We start from the raw sequence: 19693 nt of genomic DNA on the forward strand, positions 1-19693 counted from the left end.
CGTAGAGACGTCGCTTCGTTGTTTTTCTTCTGCCGCATTTATCACGGGGAGTGTTCCGAAGAGCTGTTTTACCTGTATCCTGCCGCCGAATTCCACCTTCGCACGACATACCACAAGTTAGGATATCATCCCCACCATCTGGATGTGTGGCGCCTCCACAGTGTGGTTTTCGAGGAGCTTTCTTCCACGTGCTACAAAGCTGTGGAATGAAATTCTTTGTGCAGTGTTTCAGGGATGACATGGGTACCTTCAAATAAAGCGCGCATAGCTGCCTCTGGTGTTGCAAGAGAATGTGGGCGGCGGTGATCACTTAACCAGGTGACCCGTACGCTCGTTTGTCCTTCTTTACCATAAAAAAAACGAACGTAGGTACATCATACACTCCTCTCAAGTACGTCCTTCAAACTATATTATAGCAGTGTTAATTAACTACCGAATATGCATAGCTATAACTGTTAATTTTTATATTCAATCGGAGCGAACATTAAATAAAACCAAATGCTAAATACGAAATTTGTATATATTTGACATGATTGCGTTTTACAAGATGATTAAATTATAAGTACATACATTAAAATTATGATGCGTTATGTACAATTCTGTCTAGTCTAGCTAATCTACAACATCTAGGAAATATATTACACATAGCTAATATACAACGCGGTCTTTTTACATTAATAATTATAGTTTAATAGTTATTATCTACTTCTAATTGTAAAATACTATAAATATGCATTGATGTCTAAGGCTCACTCAAAAGCTTTTCGAGTTTAACTATGGTTTTTTTTTAATTTAGCCCAACACTTGCCCCCTTCATCCACAATTTTTCTAAGACGTCAAAAATGTATTCTACTTACGTCAAAATTGACAACTCAAACTTGAAACGCCTCTGAATAAAAACCTAGGTATATACCTATTTGCTTTTATTGTTCAAATTTTATATTTCCTACAATTATTATTGTTTCTTTATTGAATAATTTAATGTTATATTTATAAACTTCTTGATAAAATCGTTTAATATTGATATCAAAAAATCTTACTCAACTATAGCGTATGGCAGTGATGAACTAGTTACACACAGATTATTTAAAATAATCCTGATATTAAAACTATTTCGAATCGTTTATAGCCTGTTGCTACATTAATAGTATTTGTATATGAGGAACATTAAAAATTTAATTTAAATCGCCACACTTATGCCGTTTTATTTTAGATACACCACACGAATCTACTTCATAATAATATAGCCATTGTAATAATACATGCGCTATGAGCAAAATTTGTACGTTAAACAACACTTAGGCACTATGCACACGTGGCGGACATTACCCGCGCACTATTTAATATCAGGTATACATTTACCAATTTTGATTTAACCTACCTACTTAATTTTATAGTAATGGGAGAAATCATTCTTTTATGTACTCATTTGATTAATTTTTTATTCCTCTTTGTTTTTTTTTTTAATCCTAGATTTTGAGTTCGCCTGATGAAGATATGCGGTTGCTTACATTTGAAATAGCAAAGGAACGTTAGATATAAACATCAATTTTAAATGATATGTATGAACTCATGTTTTTGGTAAGTAATAAGCGTTCATATCTAACGAATTTCCTAAATTAAAATTAGGCCTAAATTAAATGCCGTTTGCTCTGAATTATATCAGTAAAAAATAGGTAGAGACCTAATTTTGAATGACAAGTCTTTGGAGAGATGAATAAAGATAATAAGGTAGTCATTATGTACGCAGGACACATTTAATAACATAAGGCAGAATGCCCGTCCACTAAACGTGCATAGCCCATTTCAATAAATAACATAGTAAAACTACGATCGCACTTCAATGCCAAATTGTATAAAACTGGACGGAGAACTCAACTCAAAAGCAAATGAGCATCCAGCAATTATTCGCACATCATTAATAATTATTAGCAGCCTTACAATGTTTTCATTAAACAAATGTCTTTCTTGTAAAATTATTTCATTAACTAAGGCAGTCTACATCGATGTATTTATTGTGTAGTACAACAGACTTTCTTTGGTAATATTGGCGTTTTAATGTAATGCTTACGGAGGATCTCCAGCCTCGTTTGGTGCTTTGCACAAAATACAATATTCCTTCAATCACATGTAAACATCGACTATAAATCACGTTAAGTACAATAATTTAAAATTGGTCTTAAACACATTGGCCTCAATCCAATTCAATAGATACCTAAATGACGATTAAGAACTGGAATGAATAATGCTATTACAAAATCTTGTACTAAGCTTAATTGGAAACTGAACCGTTTTATATTACTGGAAGAGTTGGCGCTCCTATATTGTGCGGCGCGATTGGCGTGAGCGGTGTCAAGGGCGTCGTTGTTGAAGATGGTGGAACTGTAGTCGCCGGTGTACAATCTTGCGGTGGTTCAGCCGCTCGTACCAGTGCTCGTCTTAGTTCTTGAGCTCTGGCTGCGAGATTTCGGGCCGATTCAGCCATTTCTGCAACTGCACTCGCACAGGGGAACTGTTGGGCAGCCGTTTTCGTCTTTGCGACTGTTGTTGCTAATGCGTCGGACAGTGCATCCGAACATCGTAATATTTTTGCTTTTAGACCAGTGTGTTGCGCGCTCCTGAGAAAAATAGGATTTCGGTAAGTATTTTCGAAAAAACAATTTGGTATAAGGTGTTATAAGTTACAAGATGTTTTATTAAGGGTCATGATTGGAACAAAATAATAAAAACAGCTTGGAATGATTACTGAAAGATTAATAAAAGCAATTAAAAATGACGTTACAATTTATGCCTGTGTTTGTAAAAAGACATAGTCTAAAATAAACATAATCTTGAATTTTTAATTACCTATGTACAGTGTCGCCAACATGAACTATTCTATGCGCGCTCAAAACTACAAATTTGCCATGTGCTAGGAAGACATCAGGGGGTTGTCCCATCTCTATGGTCCTCAGGAATGCTTCAACTGCAGTGGATAAATGAGCACCGTATGTAGCTGTTTGTGCTGCATAAAATGCTGCCAACTGTCTGTCATCTGGTGGCAGACTCGTCGCAGCCGCTACAGCGCTGACCTGAAAGACAGATTCTATATAGTCGAATAACCTAGCTATTTTTGTTATGGCTATAAGTAATTAATACGCGGCAATATGATCTTGAATGTTGAAGTGTTGGTAGGCCCCCACAAGATTACCGACGATCTGGTCAAGATCACCAGAATACGTTGGATGGGCAGCGCAGGACCGATCATCGTGGATATATTTGTGGGAGGCCTTTGCCTAGCAGTGGACGTCTTTTGGATGATGATGAATATGATCTAAATCGTGGTGCATCACTAAATGGAATAGGGTGTAGTGCTTTGCAATACCAAGCCAATCGTTGTGCTCGTCACCTTGATAAAAAATGTATCAATGCTTGCATTTGCACTAATTTTAGTGGTATAAAGATGTCAATTATAACTGAGCCCCTGAGTGCACATTTTGCGAAGATACTATTATTCGCGGCCGATATATGCTCATATAGAACTATAATGTATTCACGTATAGATAAACAAAGAGTGCGAGAAAGAAGAATAACTTTAACGGAGATGCAGCAGCGCAAAGGAAAGCGAATATACTGTGACTGTAAGGCCCGTTATCTACCAAAGTGGAGAGGAGAGTAGATGTATTTTGACAACGAATCAGATTTCGTTATTTTCACATCTCCTCTCCGCTAGCTTCGGTAGAAATGGATCAAGCAGAGAGAGAGAGGAGAGGAGATGCCTCATTTGTCTATAGAAATTTGTGCCGGGTCGAGCGATCAAGCGTCGCGGCCATGTTCGGCGCGTGTTCGCGCGCCCCTTTCTCCGCTGCCTTCTCCACGTGCCTCGCACACCCGAAAGCGTTGTTATAAGCACAGCTCACATATCTCCGCTTTGATGGAAATAGCCTGACAGCCTCGCGGCTTATCTCCTCTCGTCTCGCCTCCTCTCCGCTTTGGTGGATACCGGGGCCAAACCGATTTTAAATGACTTGAATCGCTTCTTAGTATTCTGAACATTGAACAACTAGCTAATGCACATACACAATTGGTTATTACTACTCGTATTTTTAAAGTCTATGCATTTAGCATTTTTCACTTCACGCCTTTAATTTACTGTATTACAGAAAGGGGTGATTAGAAAACTATAGATTTCTATGGGTGGTTTCTATTGGTTCTTCTATGCTCTAATAAAGGATAAGTGTAAGCTGGTGGAAATTACCTCTCCCGCATGATCTGCATCCCGGACAAGTGCGTCAAAGGAAGCCCGTAACTTGTCCGGTAGAGCGGCTCTGATCTCCGCATTCCGCCGACCAACTGCTGTCCGAGACTCCAGCCGCACGTAATCATACTCCTCCGTCCATTCGTGTTCAGGTACTGTTGCTGATCGTCTGAAGTCATACATGAACTGTTACTAACTTGTAACTGCCTTGGAATAGTACTATGTGCGTAAGAGACATACAATGGGCAAGAGGTGGCCACGAGTTAGATATTTACATTTTTATGTTATAAAAGCGCATGCAAGTGCAGCGGCCAAGATTATTACTCTTCATGAAAATGCCTTTAGAGAGCTGCCGTGTTCTTGCAGCGCTTCTGAAATGTTTGCTGATCTTTATGTGGATGCTATTGCACGCAAAAATGCTGTCTTATCACAATAATATTACGACTGGTCATTGGTAGTACATTTATCAATATTTTATAAACGTTCAGAAAAATCGTCACATTGTCTTAATTCTAGTAGGCTTCATAAGATACATAATAGCTTAAAGGGTAAATGTACACGCTTTTTTAATAATCCCAGCCACTGTTCAGGCATTAACTATAAATAAATTTAAACGTTTTATTACAAAGTGGCTCTGTCGTAAATCTAACTACTCCACAGTTAAATATCTAAGTGATCGGACAGCCTGGGACTAGATTATGATTATTTTATAGCAATAACAATGACAGTGTTGTATATTTCATTAAGAAGACCTCTAAAAAAGAATGCTGAGAAAGGTTTCTTGCGTCACTTCTTCTCTCTCAGAGCACCATTTATTTCCGAAGCCGTAGTAGTATTAGAAATGACATCAATGAATTCTAATGGAATCAGTTTTGAGAAAATGAATGCCTTTAATGCTTTTTCATCTTCTTGCAAGTAGTCACGGCATTCTAAAGATAATTACTACTGACTGATCCTTCCAGAAATACTGTTAGCTCTAGGTTTACTGATACATGAATGAAATATTGCCTGTCACGACGTACACTCATTTTGGTTACTAAAATAAGATACTCAAGGCCAGAACTAAAAAACACCATGAGTTGCTAAGAGCCGCTTTATCTACTAGATCAATAATAAATAATAGATGCTTGTATAAAGAACGCCAGAGTTAGAAAACATTTGATTTATGTAAGTACCTGAAGAGAAGAGACGCATTTCCATGGATAAATGAAGCAGCTCGTCTAACATCTTCAGTTAAGGATCGGGCACACGCAACGAGTTGGTCGAGCGCGTCTTGCGTGCCGTCTGTTGGTTCTCTATCCCTTTCTAATCGTTCAGGTGCCCAATCTCCGGCGTCCAATGCACTCGTCGCTTCATGCGTGATACGCTCGGCATCTTTTAAGGCTTTTACTAGTGGCCGTAACTTTACTGCGATACCTACAACGAAATATTTTTAACATAATATTGTGTTGGAACCAGGCTTTGAGGCTAAACCAGAATAACTAGCAAAGTGTTATGAATAAATAATTTAAAAAAATATTGTGGTATGAAAATAAATAAGAAAATATGAAGACAGTTTTTTTGTATAGTAGAAATATTACATATTTAACTTTCATACCTAAATTCTGCCTGAAATTATGGACATAATATCTACTTATTAATTATTCGTGAATCATAATATTATTATTATTATTCTTGCAGTGTAGCGGGAATAAAGGGTAGCGCGGGGCGAGGAACGAGTGTTTATGAATTAAATTGCGATTTTAACGAAATTTGTAAATATTTGTGGGTTTTATGTATTATTTTTCATTTTTTTAAATAAATGTTTTCATTTCACTAATGATAAACCTATTTTTTATAAATAATCGGAAGACTTAGAGATTTAAAATTATATGAAAAACTTGATCGGTGGCGTCTTCCTAATGATTAAAAATAAATTATACCAAAAAAAAATAGTTCATTTATGGTACATAAAATGATTTAATTGTGATTTAAAAATTACAAACCTTTATCTTGTGCATCGTGTGCATTAGCCAGCGTAGCGTCAGCGAACACTGCGAGATCGTGTAGAGCGGCCCTTAGCCTTGCACCGGCCACCCGGACGTCTAAGACGCGCGGTCGAAGCGCGCCGCGACGTCGCCAGCCAGGCGACACATATGAAAGCAGCCTAGACACCGCCGCCGATGCCTCCTCCTGATACAACGGATTAACATACATTAATATAACGATCAAATCACACGCATTTGAAATTCAAACGGGTAGAACGTTTCTTAAGCCATAATAATAACATGATACTATGCCTTTTTGTATAATATAAACATATTAGTATATAATTATTATATAACTTCACTATAAGTAATAAGTTTCAAAATAAATTAGAAGACGCTTGTAATGGTTTAGAAAGTTTTTTAATAAATAAAGTATAATATTATCTGCGGAATTTCAGATTAGAATTAACATCATAAAAATTAACTTTTTTTTTATTAAAATAAGGGACGAGACGAGCAGGACGTTCAGCTGATGGTCTGTGATACGCCCTGCCCATTACAATGCAGTGCCGCTCAGGATTATTGAAAAACCTCAAAAATTCTGAGCGGCACTACAATTGCGCTCGTCACCTTGAGACATAAGATGTTAAGTCTCATTTGCCGAGTAATTGCAATAGCTACGGCGTCCTTCAGACCGATAGATATATATATGAACGAAGAGATTCTAAGCGTCTAAGGCACCGTAGACCTGTATAAATACCACTGGACAGGTTGTTCCCAATGTTTGACAGCAAATTTTTATTCCTATTTCAAGCGCCACTCGCGAGCGTCCAAAGAAATAATATTGACGTACAAATGGCTGCGAAGGAAACAGCCAAAATGGCGAATATCAAACAGGCACAAAAGCACTTTGACAGCCGCCAGTCCAGTGGTATATAGTAGAGGTCAGTGATCTAAGGCAACAAGTGACAGCTTCTATCAAAAGCCGATATCAAATTGGCACTTGACGTGACTATCGATTGTAGAATTGTGTCTTTTGACATAAGATGCTTACTTGTAATCTTTCAAGCGCTTCCAGCGCTGCATCACAAGGCAGCGGTAGTGCTCTAGAGCGGGGTACGTCGTATGTACTGGACGCCGATGCAGCAGAATGCGCTGAGCTTCCCGAGTGAGCTGAAGCGCTTGAAGTCGCTGATGTGAGAGACCCTGTGCCGCTGCAAGCGCTGTCAGCGCTGGCAGGGCGCGGGGCGCGAGGAGCGTCATACCACTCGGCAGCCGGTCGGGGACAGTCGTAGGTGCCAAGTCGCTGGACCGGCATCGGTGTTCTTGGTACGTCATAGTGTGAACACTCTTCGATCTGAGGATGATACACAAACCTTTTAAATCTAATAAAATTATTATAACAAAAATAATATAAAGTACTTACCTAGATACATAATTATATTACATTTTTCTTACATGTAGTAAAAAACCATTTGTATACGACATCTGCTGGTAAATTGCATAATTATTGCTCTAATAGCCGCGCGATAACATAGCGACAGGCCGCCATCTTTGCGACGTCAGATACACTAGTAAACCGTACCGTTTGGCGTTTGCATACTGTTCCACGCTACAGCGTAATTTGACAAGGTTCCGTCCTTGTTCCAACTCCCGGGTTTATACTAGTAGATATTGTGAAAGATATAGTAGTAATTGTCGAGCGCACGAATGTAGATGAATGGTAGAGAATAATTCTCACGCACAAAAATTATTTGTCTCGATCATTTTTGAATGATCCCAATAATGATTAATTCACACAAATCAAAAATCAAATACTGTGACAATAGATTTATAAAAAGTAAAACACGATAGGTACATGAACATCAGAAGTTAAGTTAGTTACGAATAGTGAAAACATTGCTTCAATGTTTGTAACCATAACTAGTTGTCCCCAGTGTTGTATCAGAAACTAGATTTCAGTTGAGTTTTTCTTTCAAAAATTGTAATAGCCGTAATCCGTCATCTTTATCAAAATGAACATTGAAAAGTGACTTTTAACTTAAATCTTTTTCATTTCTTGTAGTATTATTTTTACAAAGATTTACTATGCAACCCGTTACATTTAACTATAGTTTCAATTATTACCAAAGTTTAACAACATTTGGCACGTCAACGTCACACATTGTTCGAGACCGGCTCGAGTACGCCCGCTTGGGCGTATTAGTTGCCGCACTTTGCGCCTACGCCTGCGGTATCTAGTTAGAGCGCAGCAAATACCAATCCTTAATGTTAATCATCCTTAAGGTTGTATATCGAAATTGTGCACAATTTCCTCAACTCAACTTTCCTGTTTTTAAGTGTCATTACCAAAACAATAACGTAATGGCCATCAGGCAAAAACAATTGAATAATAGTATCATAATAATTACCTTAATATCATAATAATATTTACCTAATTCCTGCCGCCGAATTCCACCTTCGCACGACACGCCACAAGTTAGGATATCATCCTCACCATCTGAATGTGTGGCGGTCCTCCACAGTGCGGTTTACAAGGAGCTTTCTTCCACGTACTACAAAGCTGTGGAATGAACTTCCTTGTGCGGTGTTTCCGGGACGATACGACATGGGTACCTTCAAAAAAAGCGCGTACACCTTCCTTAAAGGCCGGCAACGCTCCTGTGATTCCTCTGGTGTTGCAAGAGAGTATGGGCGGCGGTGATCACTTAACAACAGGTGACCCGTACGCTCGTTTGTCCTCGTGTGTCTCCTTGTGGAATACCATAAAAAAAAAAAATATGATAGCTCAAAACGTGACATTGTAAATGTAGCAAGAAATATAGTTAATAAGTTGTAAAGATTTTGAAACATTATTTGTTTTTTTTTTTTCTTTTTTAAGTTGCAGATTTTGCCTTGAGGCCGATGAGACGCCTCTTCATCTCCTCTGCGATTGCGGCCCACTAATGCGTTAGCGTTACACCATCCTTGGTGACTATGCCCTACTCCCAGATGCTGTTTGTAATACTCGCGTCAAGAATATACTGCGGTTCGTAAAGGCGGCAGGGCTTGACGACGAGCTTTAAGTTTGAGTGGCGAACACAATAGTTCAATTCTGGACGCGGTGTTACTAGGACGCAATCAGGAATAGCCACTCTCTGTAAATAATAATAACGAGTACCGCACTTGACTTACTTTGGTAAAAGCAGGTGATTGTTGTGTTGGCATGGGCTGATGAGCAACAGGCGCTGGGACGCGGGCTCTCCGCCGTTGTGATGAAGACCCATCGAACACTCCCGCGACGATCCTTAACCGATTCCCTGGACATATTCCCTGGAACATATAAGGCCGCTTTTACATACACCACAACTTAACTTCTATTTAAGTTAATAACGAGTTAATAAATCTGTGAAGTTTGAGTTTGCGAGGTGGTATTTGATGTAGACATATGGATTTTGGCAGAACTGACTCATGGTGTTCTCTTCTTTTTTGGTGTTTGTAGTTTTGGGTTTTAATTTAGAAATGATCGGATCCCTGGTCTTAGAATTTTTAATCGAAATATTCATTTTAGACCGAGCATTCTTCGTACGTGATAGTCAAAATGAAATAATGTTTCTTTATTCATTCAGGTCATTTTTGGTGAGTGACCAGTTTTATGAAGACTGAAAGTTAGAACAGCAACTCTATTTCCATCCCTTGTGTTTATATTGCGATAATCACAACTCTTCAAAATTCAATAGAATTTTCAGTACATTTTATATTCCATTAAAATACTCAGACTGTAAAAACGACAATTTCAACATGTTTCTTGAAACAAAAAAGTCGAAAAGTAATTAGCACCACTTGTGAACGCAACAAGCGAAACAGTTTAAAATGAGTTAAGGTAGCTTGTATACAGAGGCTCTTGAAGTATTTGCAGGTTTAAATATAAGGACAAGGCAAAGTATATATTAAACAAACCCGGCCTTACAAATAAACTTGGTATAGAGTTTTTTTTTTTTTTTTTTTTTGGTTCCGTTCGTCCATCTGGACAGGCAAAGGGGTCAAAAGCCCATAGAGCCAATCTTGGTATAGAGTTATAACTGATGAACAAAAAAAATGCAAAATGTTTACAATATCGTTGACAACACTGTCAATACAATGATAATTCTGCATCCCGTGCCACTAAATAAATTAAAAAAAAATGATAATTCTGAAGTTTTCCGAATGACAAGCTGCCTTGCAAAAAAACGCGGGAAACGTTATACATCCGAACAAACCATTCGTAAGCAAAATGTCTATTTGTAAACATTTTACATGTTCTTGGTTTATGCTTCGTTATAGCTTTATGTCTTTTACTTAAAGGTCTTAGTTACCAGGTCATAAAATCCCAAAAAAAAAATAGCTTTATGCCAATTTTATTTGTAAGGCCGACAATGTTTAATGTAATTATGAGTTTTATTAGGCGTGTTAATATGATTAGTATAAGATATCAATATAATAATGTAAGTAATTAAGAGCGATCTCGTCCCCACGGATAAACCTTACATGGTTACTTGTGGACTTTATATGTATTTTCTGTTTACTACTTTTTTATTTGTGAACAATAAAGAATAATAAAAAAAAGCGGTGATTTTATAGATGATAAAAAAATATTAAAACATTCAGAATATTACTATATTTCTTACATTAATAACGATATAATGACTCTGCTATTAAATTCCTATTAAATGTTAACTGACAAATATTGAAAAATTGTTTAGAAAACTAAAAAAACGCTTTTTATAGAAAACAGAACTATAAGCGATAGATGAAAATTATATAAATTAACAAAAATATTATTTTTCAAATTGAAAATATGGAATAATTTTATCAAATTTATGTTTTGTCATCGGTCCTCGATAAATCTTTGAAGCTTGAACGAAATCTGGCCGTTTAAAGTGGGTCAAAATCGCGCCGAAAAAAGTCGGTTACAAACAAACATACATACAGGTGAAGCTAATAAAAAGCGTGTAAAATTTGAGAAATTTATTTCAGTAGGTAATAAATATAGTACAAACAAAGAAATGGGTATGAGTTTCATTAACTGCGGAATATCTGTGCCAGAAGCCACGCTCTTCCATATCAATAAATTTTAATCTAAAGTTCACAATTGATATCCATAAAATATATAAAACAAAACAGAAATATTATAGAATAGGATATCTGTGTGTGCGTGTGTGTGTGTGTGTGTGTGTGAGTGTATGGGTTTTATAACCATATTTGCAAATTTAAATTGACAACCCGTATGACGCCCAGTGGTTTGTGACCGTGCCTACCGGGTAACTCTAACAAAGCATATCTTTTATCAACGATACGTCACTCGAATGGTTGGCACAGTTGGAAGTGCGCTCGCACGGAACGCGAAAATTTTATAACGATAACGATGCGGGACTCGAACTCGAGACCGCGTCGTTCATAAAATTTGTTTTCCAATTTTTTTTGTGTACTTAACATAACAAATTGTTTACATAGACACTGTCAACCAACATATTCTCCCAACTAAAAGGCCGGCAACACATCTCTGGACCCCTGGTGTTGCGTATTTCCATGAGCGGTTCCTCACCACTTCTCCTCTGAGTCTCCTCCCATAGGGGAGCCTTTTTCACGTTTGTGTCCTCTTATATAAAAATTTTAGAAATAATTCATCTTGTGGTTGTTCAACGAACAAACAAACCAAAAACGAAAATATCACAGGGTTTCCAAGTACGAGTCTCCTAAATATTTAAATTTTATTGTATCTTAAGGGCCTTTCATTATACTAATCTATTATACAGTCGGCCCTGCATGCTACATCTGTTATGGTTATTGATTGATAGATATGTTTCTTGTGTTAGGTAGTCTAGGAAAAAGATTTTCCTGCACTCTTCTTTCATTTTATATTCATTAACATTAATGTTAAGTCCATAGGGCCACCTGCAAAAGGAACGGAAAAGAGCGAGGGTAATCTGTGGAGGTATAGAATTATGCAATACCTGTCGACCTCGGAGGGAGCAGAGCCACCAGCCCTCGCTACCTCCCGTGTTCTGCTCCAGCACGGTGAGGAGGTCACCCCTTCTGAAGGCCAGCTCGTCTGGAGACTCCGCTATGTTGTCGTACAACGCCCGCGCCATGCACTGTTGGCAAAATAAAAAAAAATCAATCCCAAACATACTTTTTAATATATTTTTTTTGACATTAAGGAACGAGACGAGTAGGACGTTCAGCGAATGGTTATTGATACGCCCTACTCATTACAATGCAGTGACGCTCATGATTTCTGAAAAATCCAAAAATTCTGAGTGGCACTATAATTATTGCGTCGCTAATTATCGCCTTCAGACATAGGACATATTATATTAAATTTTCTAAGGCTATTTTTCCTATCTATGTAAAAGTAATTTGAATTAAAATAATAAGATAAATATTTAAAAACTTCTGATTGTATAGGTACGGTTTTTTACTATGTCATGCTTTCGACGAAAGAATCCCGCTTTTTTCACTGAAAATGTTCCTTAATTCCGACTTGGCAAAAAAATCTGGCAAAGCTAATGTTAAGTCTGATTTGCCCAGTAATTTCACTAGCTACGGCGCCCTTCAGACCGAATCACAATAATGCTCACACATTACTGCTCCACGGCAGAAAAAGGCGCCGTCGTGGTATCCATAATCTAGCCGGCACCCCGTGCAAAGGAGCCTCCCACTAAAGTAATTCGCATTAGCTATAGAATTTCAAACTATAATCTCAACGTTGTTGCTAATTAAGAGCTATTTAGCATATTTGCTTTAAGATTTTAATTAAACAAACATTATAGTTTTATGTTAAAAATTCGCGAGTCTTTCTGTTAAAAACTAGGCTAATGGGAGTGTTTCCCATCCCCTTTGTTCCGGTAGCAATTAATTCCTGTTGTGAATATGAAAATTAGCCAGTTTCCTCGGCTTGATAAATTAACTCTTTGAAAACTTTTCATGCCCTGCATAGCATTGGTAGGCTTTTGTTATAAGCATTATTAAACGCGCTTAAGGCTGTAAATTTGTGTGTACAACCTTAACAAATTCGTTGAATGATAAATACGTAATAAAGAAGGTATTAAATACAACCAATGAAAATATTATTATATCGTATAATTTAAGTTAAATAACGTGTAATTAAATATCAATTAATTATTTTTATACAATTGGAGACATTTTTTTTTTTATTTTAAAACTTGTAGGTATATAAATTGAAATTATATATTGAAACTTATTTCATTCTCATCCATTGGCTGTGGTTCAGTAGACATATGAGTTACAACAGGCTTGACAGCTGAAGTATCATACAAATGGTTTTATTGACCAGCTTACGTCAGGGTGTCGAATTTGTGTGACGGTGTATAAAGTCACTCTGATAATTTTTCCCCCACGCGCCATAAGAAGTATAAATTCATAAATTCAATTTTATGTACCTATCTATTTTATTTGTCAGCCGATAACAAAACAAAAGAAAAACATTTAAATGTTACCCTTAGCTACAATTGTATCAAAAAAATATCCATTTGTAGACTCCACACATAGATAATAAAAAAATTGGTAGGTCTAACTATAGACAAGAAAGTAATAGGTAGGTCTAAACATAGATAAGAAAATTATAGGTAGGTCTAACCATACATAAGAAAATAATAGGTAGGTCTAACCATAAATAAGAAAGTAATAGGTAGGTCTAAACATAGATCAGAATAAAATTGGTAGATCTAACTATAGACAAGAAAGTAATAGGTAGGTTTAAACATAGATAAGAGAATAATTATTGGTAGGTCGAACCATAGATAAGAAAGTAATAGGTAGGTCTAAACATAAATAAGAGAATATTTGTTGGATCTATTCATATTTAAGAAAGTAATAGGTAGGTTTAAACATAGATAAGAAAATTAGAGTAAGTAATAATCATAGATCATCATTGAAAGCGTAACCTGATTGTTTCCGACTTATAAAACAAAATTGGTTACAGCCACAATAGATTCGCTGTCATGTTCATCTCTGTCGTTCGCTTTATGTCTACACCCTAGTACATTGAGAGTCTATGGAAATAATTACGTAAATATGACATTAGAGCGGATGCCAGCTTCCTGACATCGGTTTATGCGAATAATGCTTATTATAATACAGAGTAATTAATGGTTTTGGTATTAAAATTTGACACCCGAGTCCTCACACCCCCGGGCCCCGGTATAGTCGAGACCAAATGTAAATTTGTAAGCGTTATTAGGGAGCATTATATGGGACACATTTACATGTTGCCGTAGACTGTGACAGCTGTGAAAACCCCAAAAAAAATTGAGATCGACTGTTAACCTCTATTTTGTGCAATTCACGCATACGTATCCAAAGTGACGTAAAAATCGCAAGACGTAAGAATAAAATTTAAAACGTAGCTTGTCACACACACGAAAATAATAAACCTTGCCTTTTTGTGGTAACCCTAACAAAATAGGTAACGATTATGCCCGCTCTTAGGAAGCTTATTCTCTGTACCATTTGAAAAAGTAATTTTGTCATCGTTTTGTTTCATAGTGAAAAATGCAAATAAGTTGCAGAAATCTCTTAAAAGTGATACACAGCGAGTTATTTATAAGATTTTATTATTTTGGCCATAACAAATACTAGGTCCATGTAGGTATGGCCCACACTAAAAGTTTTGCACTTCTAGCTAATCGGAACTATTTGAATTTTGAATGTTATATTTTTTGAAACTTTGCAACCTTCTTACTAACAAAAAAAATACAATTGGCGGGAAATATTTTGTCAATTGTTTCACATCAAAGTTCTACGTACGCAACGAAAATGTAATTAAGTCGAAAAGATTTTAGAGCGATGATTTTTTATGATTATAAACGTTCCCTCTCTCCGCAAGACTGTGGCGCTCGTCTTCAAAATGCTTTTGGGAGAGAAGCAACTTGCTTGAGCAACGTGAGGCGATGGTTTGCTAAATTTGAGAGAGGTCGGGTTTCTTTATATGACGAATTTCGTGAAGGGCCTTCAACTGCCGCCAACGAAAATAATGTGGCTACTGTTAAGCGGCTAATTGAAGAAAACCCGCGGATTATATATGAGAGAATTCGAGGACTATTGGGGATTGGTATGAGCCAAATTCAGAAAATTTTACACGAAGGATTGAATGGTGCTCACTATGAAGTACGACCACGGACATTCTAATGCTGTTTATGACATTGTCACAGGAGACCAAACGTGGATTTATTGTTTTGAATCCGAAAAAAAACAGCAATCTTGTGAATGGATGTTTGAAAATGAGAACAGGCCAACAAAAGTGAGGCAGGCGAGAAACGTTGGTAAAAAATTTATCGCTTTTTTTTCAGCTACGGGTCCCATCCGCACAATTCTACTTAAAGATCAACAGAGCGTTAATGCCGAGTGGTATTCTGCCATTTGTTTACCCAGGGTGTTAAAAAAATAAGTCTAAATAAAAAGTACAACTCGTCATCCATCCTGCACATAGCCCCGACCTAGCACCCTGTGATTTCTGTATTTTCCCCAAAATCAAAGATTTTATGAGGGGTTTTACCAATTCCTAAGAGGCAGTAATAGCGTTCAATCAGAAAGTAGAAAACATACCTTAAGATCTGTGATCCTCCTGTTTTAAAAAATGGTTCGATTGCATGAAGAAATGTTTAAAATGTAAAAGTAAGCATTTTATTTGAAACAATTATCAGCATCTAGATGGTATTAATATCGGCTGCACTGCCCCATAACAATATGTATATACCTACCATAGGACATATACTATGGAAATAACTAAAGTATACTAATCGCGCCGTTTCTATGTCAGTTGACTGTCAAATTTTTTTAACCACATATGCTGCAGAACTATTATAAGTTGGGTGACAGGGTGTACTATAAATAGTTCATTCATGATGTCACAGAATGCAACACGATTCTTAGCATGGCTGTAACCCGAATAATTGACAGCTGCACATTTGTGCACGTGGCACATATGAATTATGGTTTAAATAATTACATACATTTAAAATGACTGAGATCATTAGTTTAGTTTTAAATATCAACATAACGAATAAAATGTCCGGGTGAATGCAAAGAAATCAAACTAAATTATTAAAATATGACAAAATTCGTAGACATAGTAATAATTCGAGGTAGAGGGCTTATGTCAAAGTCAAAGTCAATTAAACTTTATTCAATTAGGCTTAAACTAAGCGTTTTTTAATCGTCACTATAAATATTTTTTTTAATAACTGAATTGAATATGTTCGTGAGAATATGAAAAGGACATACAAGAAACTCAACGGCCACTCTTTTCAATGAAATAGAGTATTTTATAATGGCTGCAATATATATAACAAATTAGTAATTAATACGCAATAATTAATAAATTATTGTGATACTACAAACAGACAACAATTTTTTTTATGTGTATAGACTATAGATTACGTGATTATGCCACAGAGTATCGACCAACTGCAGCTGAGTACTGACGTCGGACCGGATTTGAGCGCGCAGTGGGCGATGTTGAGGCAGTCCATGTCCGTTTCCGGTTTACAATCGTTTATGCAACTGATACCGCTATTTGCGACAATCTGTTACTAACCTATCTAGTTACCACAGCATCTAAGCATGCAACTTGTAATACTTTTTGGGAGGTTCCTTTGCACAGGATGCCGGCTAGATTATGGGTACCACAACGGCACCTATTTCTGCCGTGAAGCAGTAATGTGTTAGCATTATTGTGTTTCGGTCTGAAGGGCGTCGTAGCTTGTGAAATTACTGGGCAAATGAGACTTAACATATTATGTCTCAATGTGACGAGCGCAATTGTAGTGCCGCTCAGAGATTTGGGTTTTTCAAGAATCCTGAAAGGGACTGCATTGTAATGGGCAGGGCGTATTAATTACCATCAGTTGAACGTCCTGCTCGTCTCGTCCCGTATTGGCATAAAAAAAAACTCAGGTATTGCATTAGTACAATATTACACACGGGTTACAGATATTCTATTCTATTGTAATTAGTTTTTTCAATAAAACTATTCTCTATCCGATTCAGTCCACAGCGGTCCGCGATTGAGTCCCGTTGGGTGACTCTCCGCTGATTCGTAGAAATAAATAGTAATTTAATGTAATGTTTTTTAAATGTTGTATAAATCCGTTTATAAATTATTGCATTATGCTGTCCACTTGTTAATATTCATGCATTATTTAAATTAAATCTATTCAATAGTCTTTGCATTTTGTTCAGACATACATGCAGACAAATTGACAAAAATTCTAAATTGTACTTTTTTGGATTCGATATTTTTTCTAGAACAATTCCATTCTATTATTCTATTTCTAGAATATTCCACGTTTAGTTTCTACTTTTGCTTTCTTCGTCCATTATTAGGATAGGCAAAGGGTTCAAGCCCATACAGCCGTATTTGTTATTTAATAAGTAATTCTAAAAGTCATCTTTGCAAGATTTTTACAATATTGTTCTTTCTACAAACGTAGAATAGCACGAGGAATAAATAATTTTAATGAATTTTGCTTTATTAGGCCAAAGAAGTATAACTTCTTACGTGCATACATAAGTACGCACACACTTTTTTAGTTAATTAGTTATGATTAAATTGAATTTTTATATTTGTTAAGTGATGCCACCGTTCTAAGGAGTTAATTTTGAAGCTATAATTTTGTAATAATAACGAATTTTAAGACTTACTTCCTAATTATATCTAATATTATAATAATTGCAATTATTAATTTAAAAAACTTAGAATTTTTAATTTGTTTAAAGATTTTTCCAATAAAATCATCTTAAACACATTCTTACGAATCATTATCAGTTGCCTTTGTGCCCAAGAAATGGACGAAATGGATTTACTATGGTTTAATTTATATATAATTTAATTATCATTTTTACTTTACAATGCCATATTATTTTTGCAATTGGACGTAGGTAATTCCAGAAAAACGTACCATACCACAATCATGTCGAAATTGAGTTAAGACCACGAAACTGGTCACGTGATTCATATTAACGGACTGACAAAAATCGCAGCCCTACTGTCACTCTTTAAATGACAACATGACTTAGTAGACCAACCCACATTTTTTTATGGAATAGAGTACAAACGACAAACATGTATGAAATACACTAATATTTATTAAACTTTAAACACGAATTCCTTAAAAATTTGATGTTTGTGGCTTGGAACGTTTTGGAAATGAATAAAAAAAATAGTATTTAAATCTACTAAAACTACTTATCACAACACTGCGTAAATTAATATGGGTAAAGCGTAAATTTATGGCTAAATATAAATAATAAAAAAAACAAACCCCATTTGTTTTGCATTGTTTTGCTATTTTAGGTTTGTTCTCATCAAATGGTTTACATCTCAGTCCTTTTATAAACTTCACGAGTTTAACCATGCTCGAAACTGATCACAATAATAATTATATGAATACACACGTTTGCTACGAATAACCACAGAGAACTAATCAATAGACTCTGGCCGTGCAGAATATATTTCAATGGAATTGTTTAGCCGATTCACGATGAGTCAGATTTGAATATCGAACGTGCATGTAGATTGTAGACGAAAATTATGTGACGTCACGACTCGCGGTCCAATCAATGGATTAAGTCATCAGTCGTGAGAATAGTAACAACGATTAGTGATACACTTTAGTATTAATAGAAACCATAGACTTAGAATATATTGGCGTATAGATGAACTGACAGCTCGATAGTGCGTAAAAAATTTCGATTTGTGAATGTGTACGTTAGCTAGTGGCTATTCAAAAAACTAAGCGTGGCTGACTGTTTACCACTTATCGATCTAAATTGGTTATGGTAACAATAGATTCACTATCCTTTTGCTGTGTCTCCTTTCGAGATTTTCTTCTCTCTCGCATCCCTTACTTGTCTATAGTCTATAGGCAATTAGTATTTTTGAAAGTGTATATATTGTTATTTATAAATGAACTTTAGTGCTGTGCTTTGGTATAAAAACCGTATCTAATCGACGACCTGTGTTTTGGTCTAGCTTGTCTGTATATTCTTATCTATACTGGGCCAAATATTTAAGACTTAATTATCTAAAAATCGTCTTTTCATTGTTTTAGTTTTAGTATTTTTAACATCGCTCGGAGTACACAGTACAGTATACAGTAGAGTAGTGGTTGGCACCACTATGTTAGTTTTGGTCTACAAACGCCTAGTAATCAAAAGAAAATATTCAAAAATAAAATACATAATTCACCTAAATAAATTTTCTATACCTAATATCATTTCGGAACATCCTGTAAGTAATCTAGTAGCCGCCCGCTACCACGTAATTTTAGTTGATTAAAATTTTGTTTCCTAAATCTATAAATTAGGTGACACATTGTTTGTCCGCGATGGACTCCTAAACTAATGAACGGATTTTAATGGGGCTTACTTCATGGAGTGCAGTTTGGTCCAACTTGAGAGATTGAATAGTTTTTATGTCGATCTGCGACCCATAATTATTTTTAATTCA

General features: G+C 36.1%; 1 protein-coding gene across 4 annotated transcripts in view; it reads right to left on the reverse strand.

The window, feature by feature from the left end:
• Window positions 1–502: 502 nt before the first annotated feature.
• Window positions 503–19693, reverse strand: part of LOC126972446 (breast cancer anti-estrogen resistance protein 1) — a 150618-nt gene continuing 131427 nt past the window's right edge. For 3 of the 4 annotated variants that reach the window (XM_050819218.1, XM_050819219.1, XM_050819220.1), the window contains exons 2-9: window positions 12177–12317; window positions 9379–9516; window positions 7259–7561; window positions 6223–6409; window positions 5413–5653; window positions 4238–4406; window positions 2848–3071; window positions 503–2618 (exon numbers count right to left, since the gene is read on the reverse strand). In XM_050819218.1, coding sequence (XP_050675175.1) covers window positions 2294–2618; window positions 2848–3071; window positions 4238–4406; window positions 5413–5653; window positions 6223–6409; window positions 7259–7561; window positions 9379–9516; window positions 12177–12317 — 1728 coding nt within the window. In that variant the 3' untranslated portion in view covers window positions 503–2293. Of the gene's footprint in view, window positions 2619–2847; window positions 3072–4237; window positions 4407–5412; window positions 5654–6222; window positions 6410–7258; window positions 7562–9378; window positions 9517–12176; window positions 12318–18506; window positions 18657–19693 lie in introns of those variants that run through there. The other variant, XM_050819217.1, reaches the window with a different exon arrangement.

Source organism: Leptidea sinapis, chromosome 26, assembly GCF_905404315.1.
Source record: "Leptidea sinapis chromosome 26, ilLepSina1.1, whole genome shotgun sequence".
Classification (NCBI taxonomy): Eukaryota; Metazoa; Arthropoda; class Insecta; order Lepidoptera; family Pieridae; genus Leptidea; species Leptidea sinapis.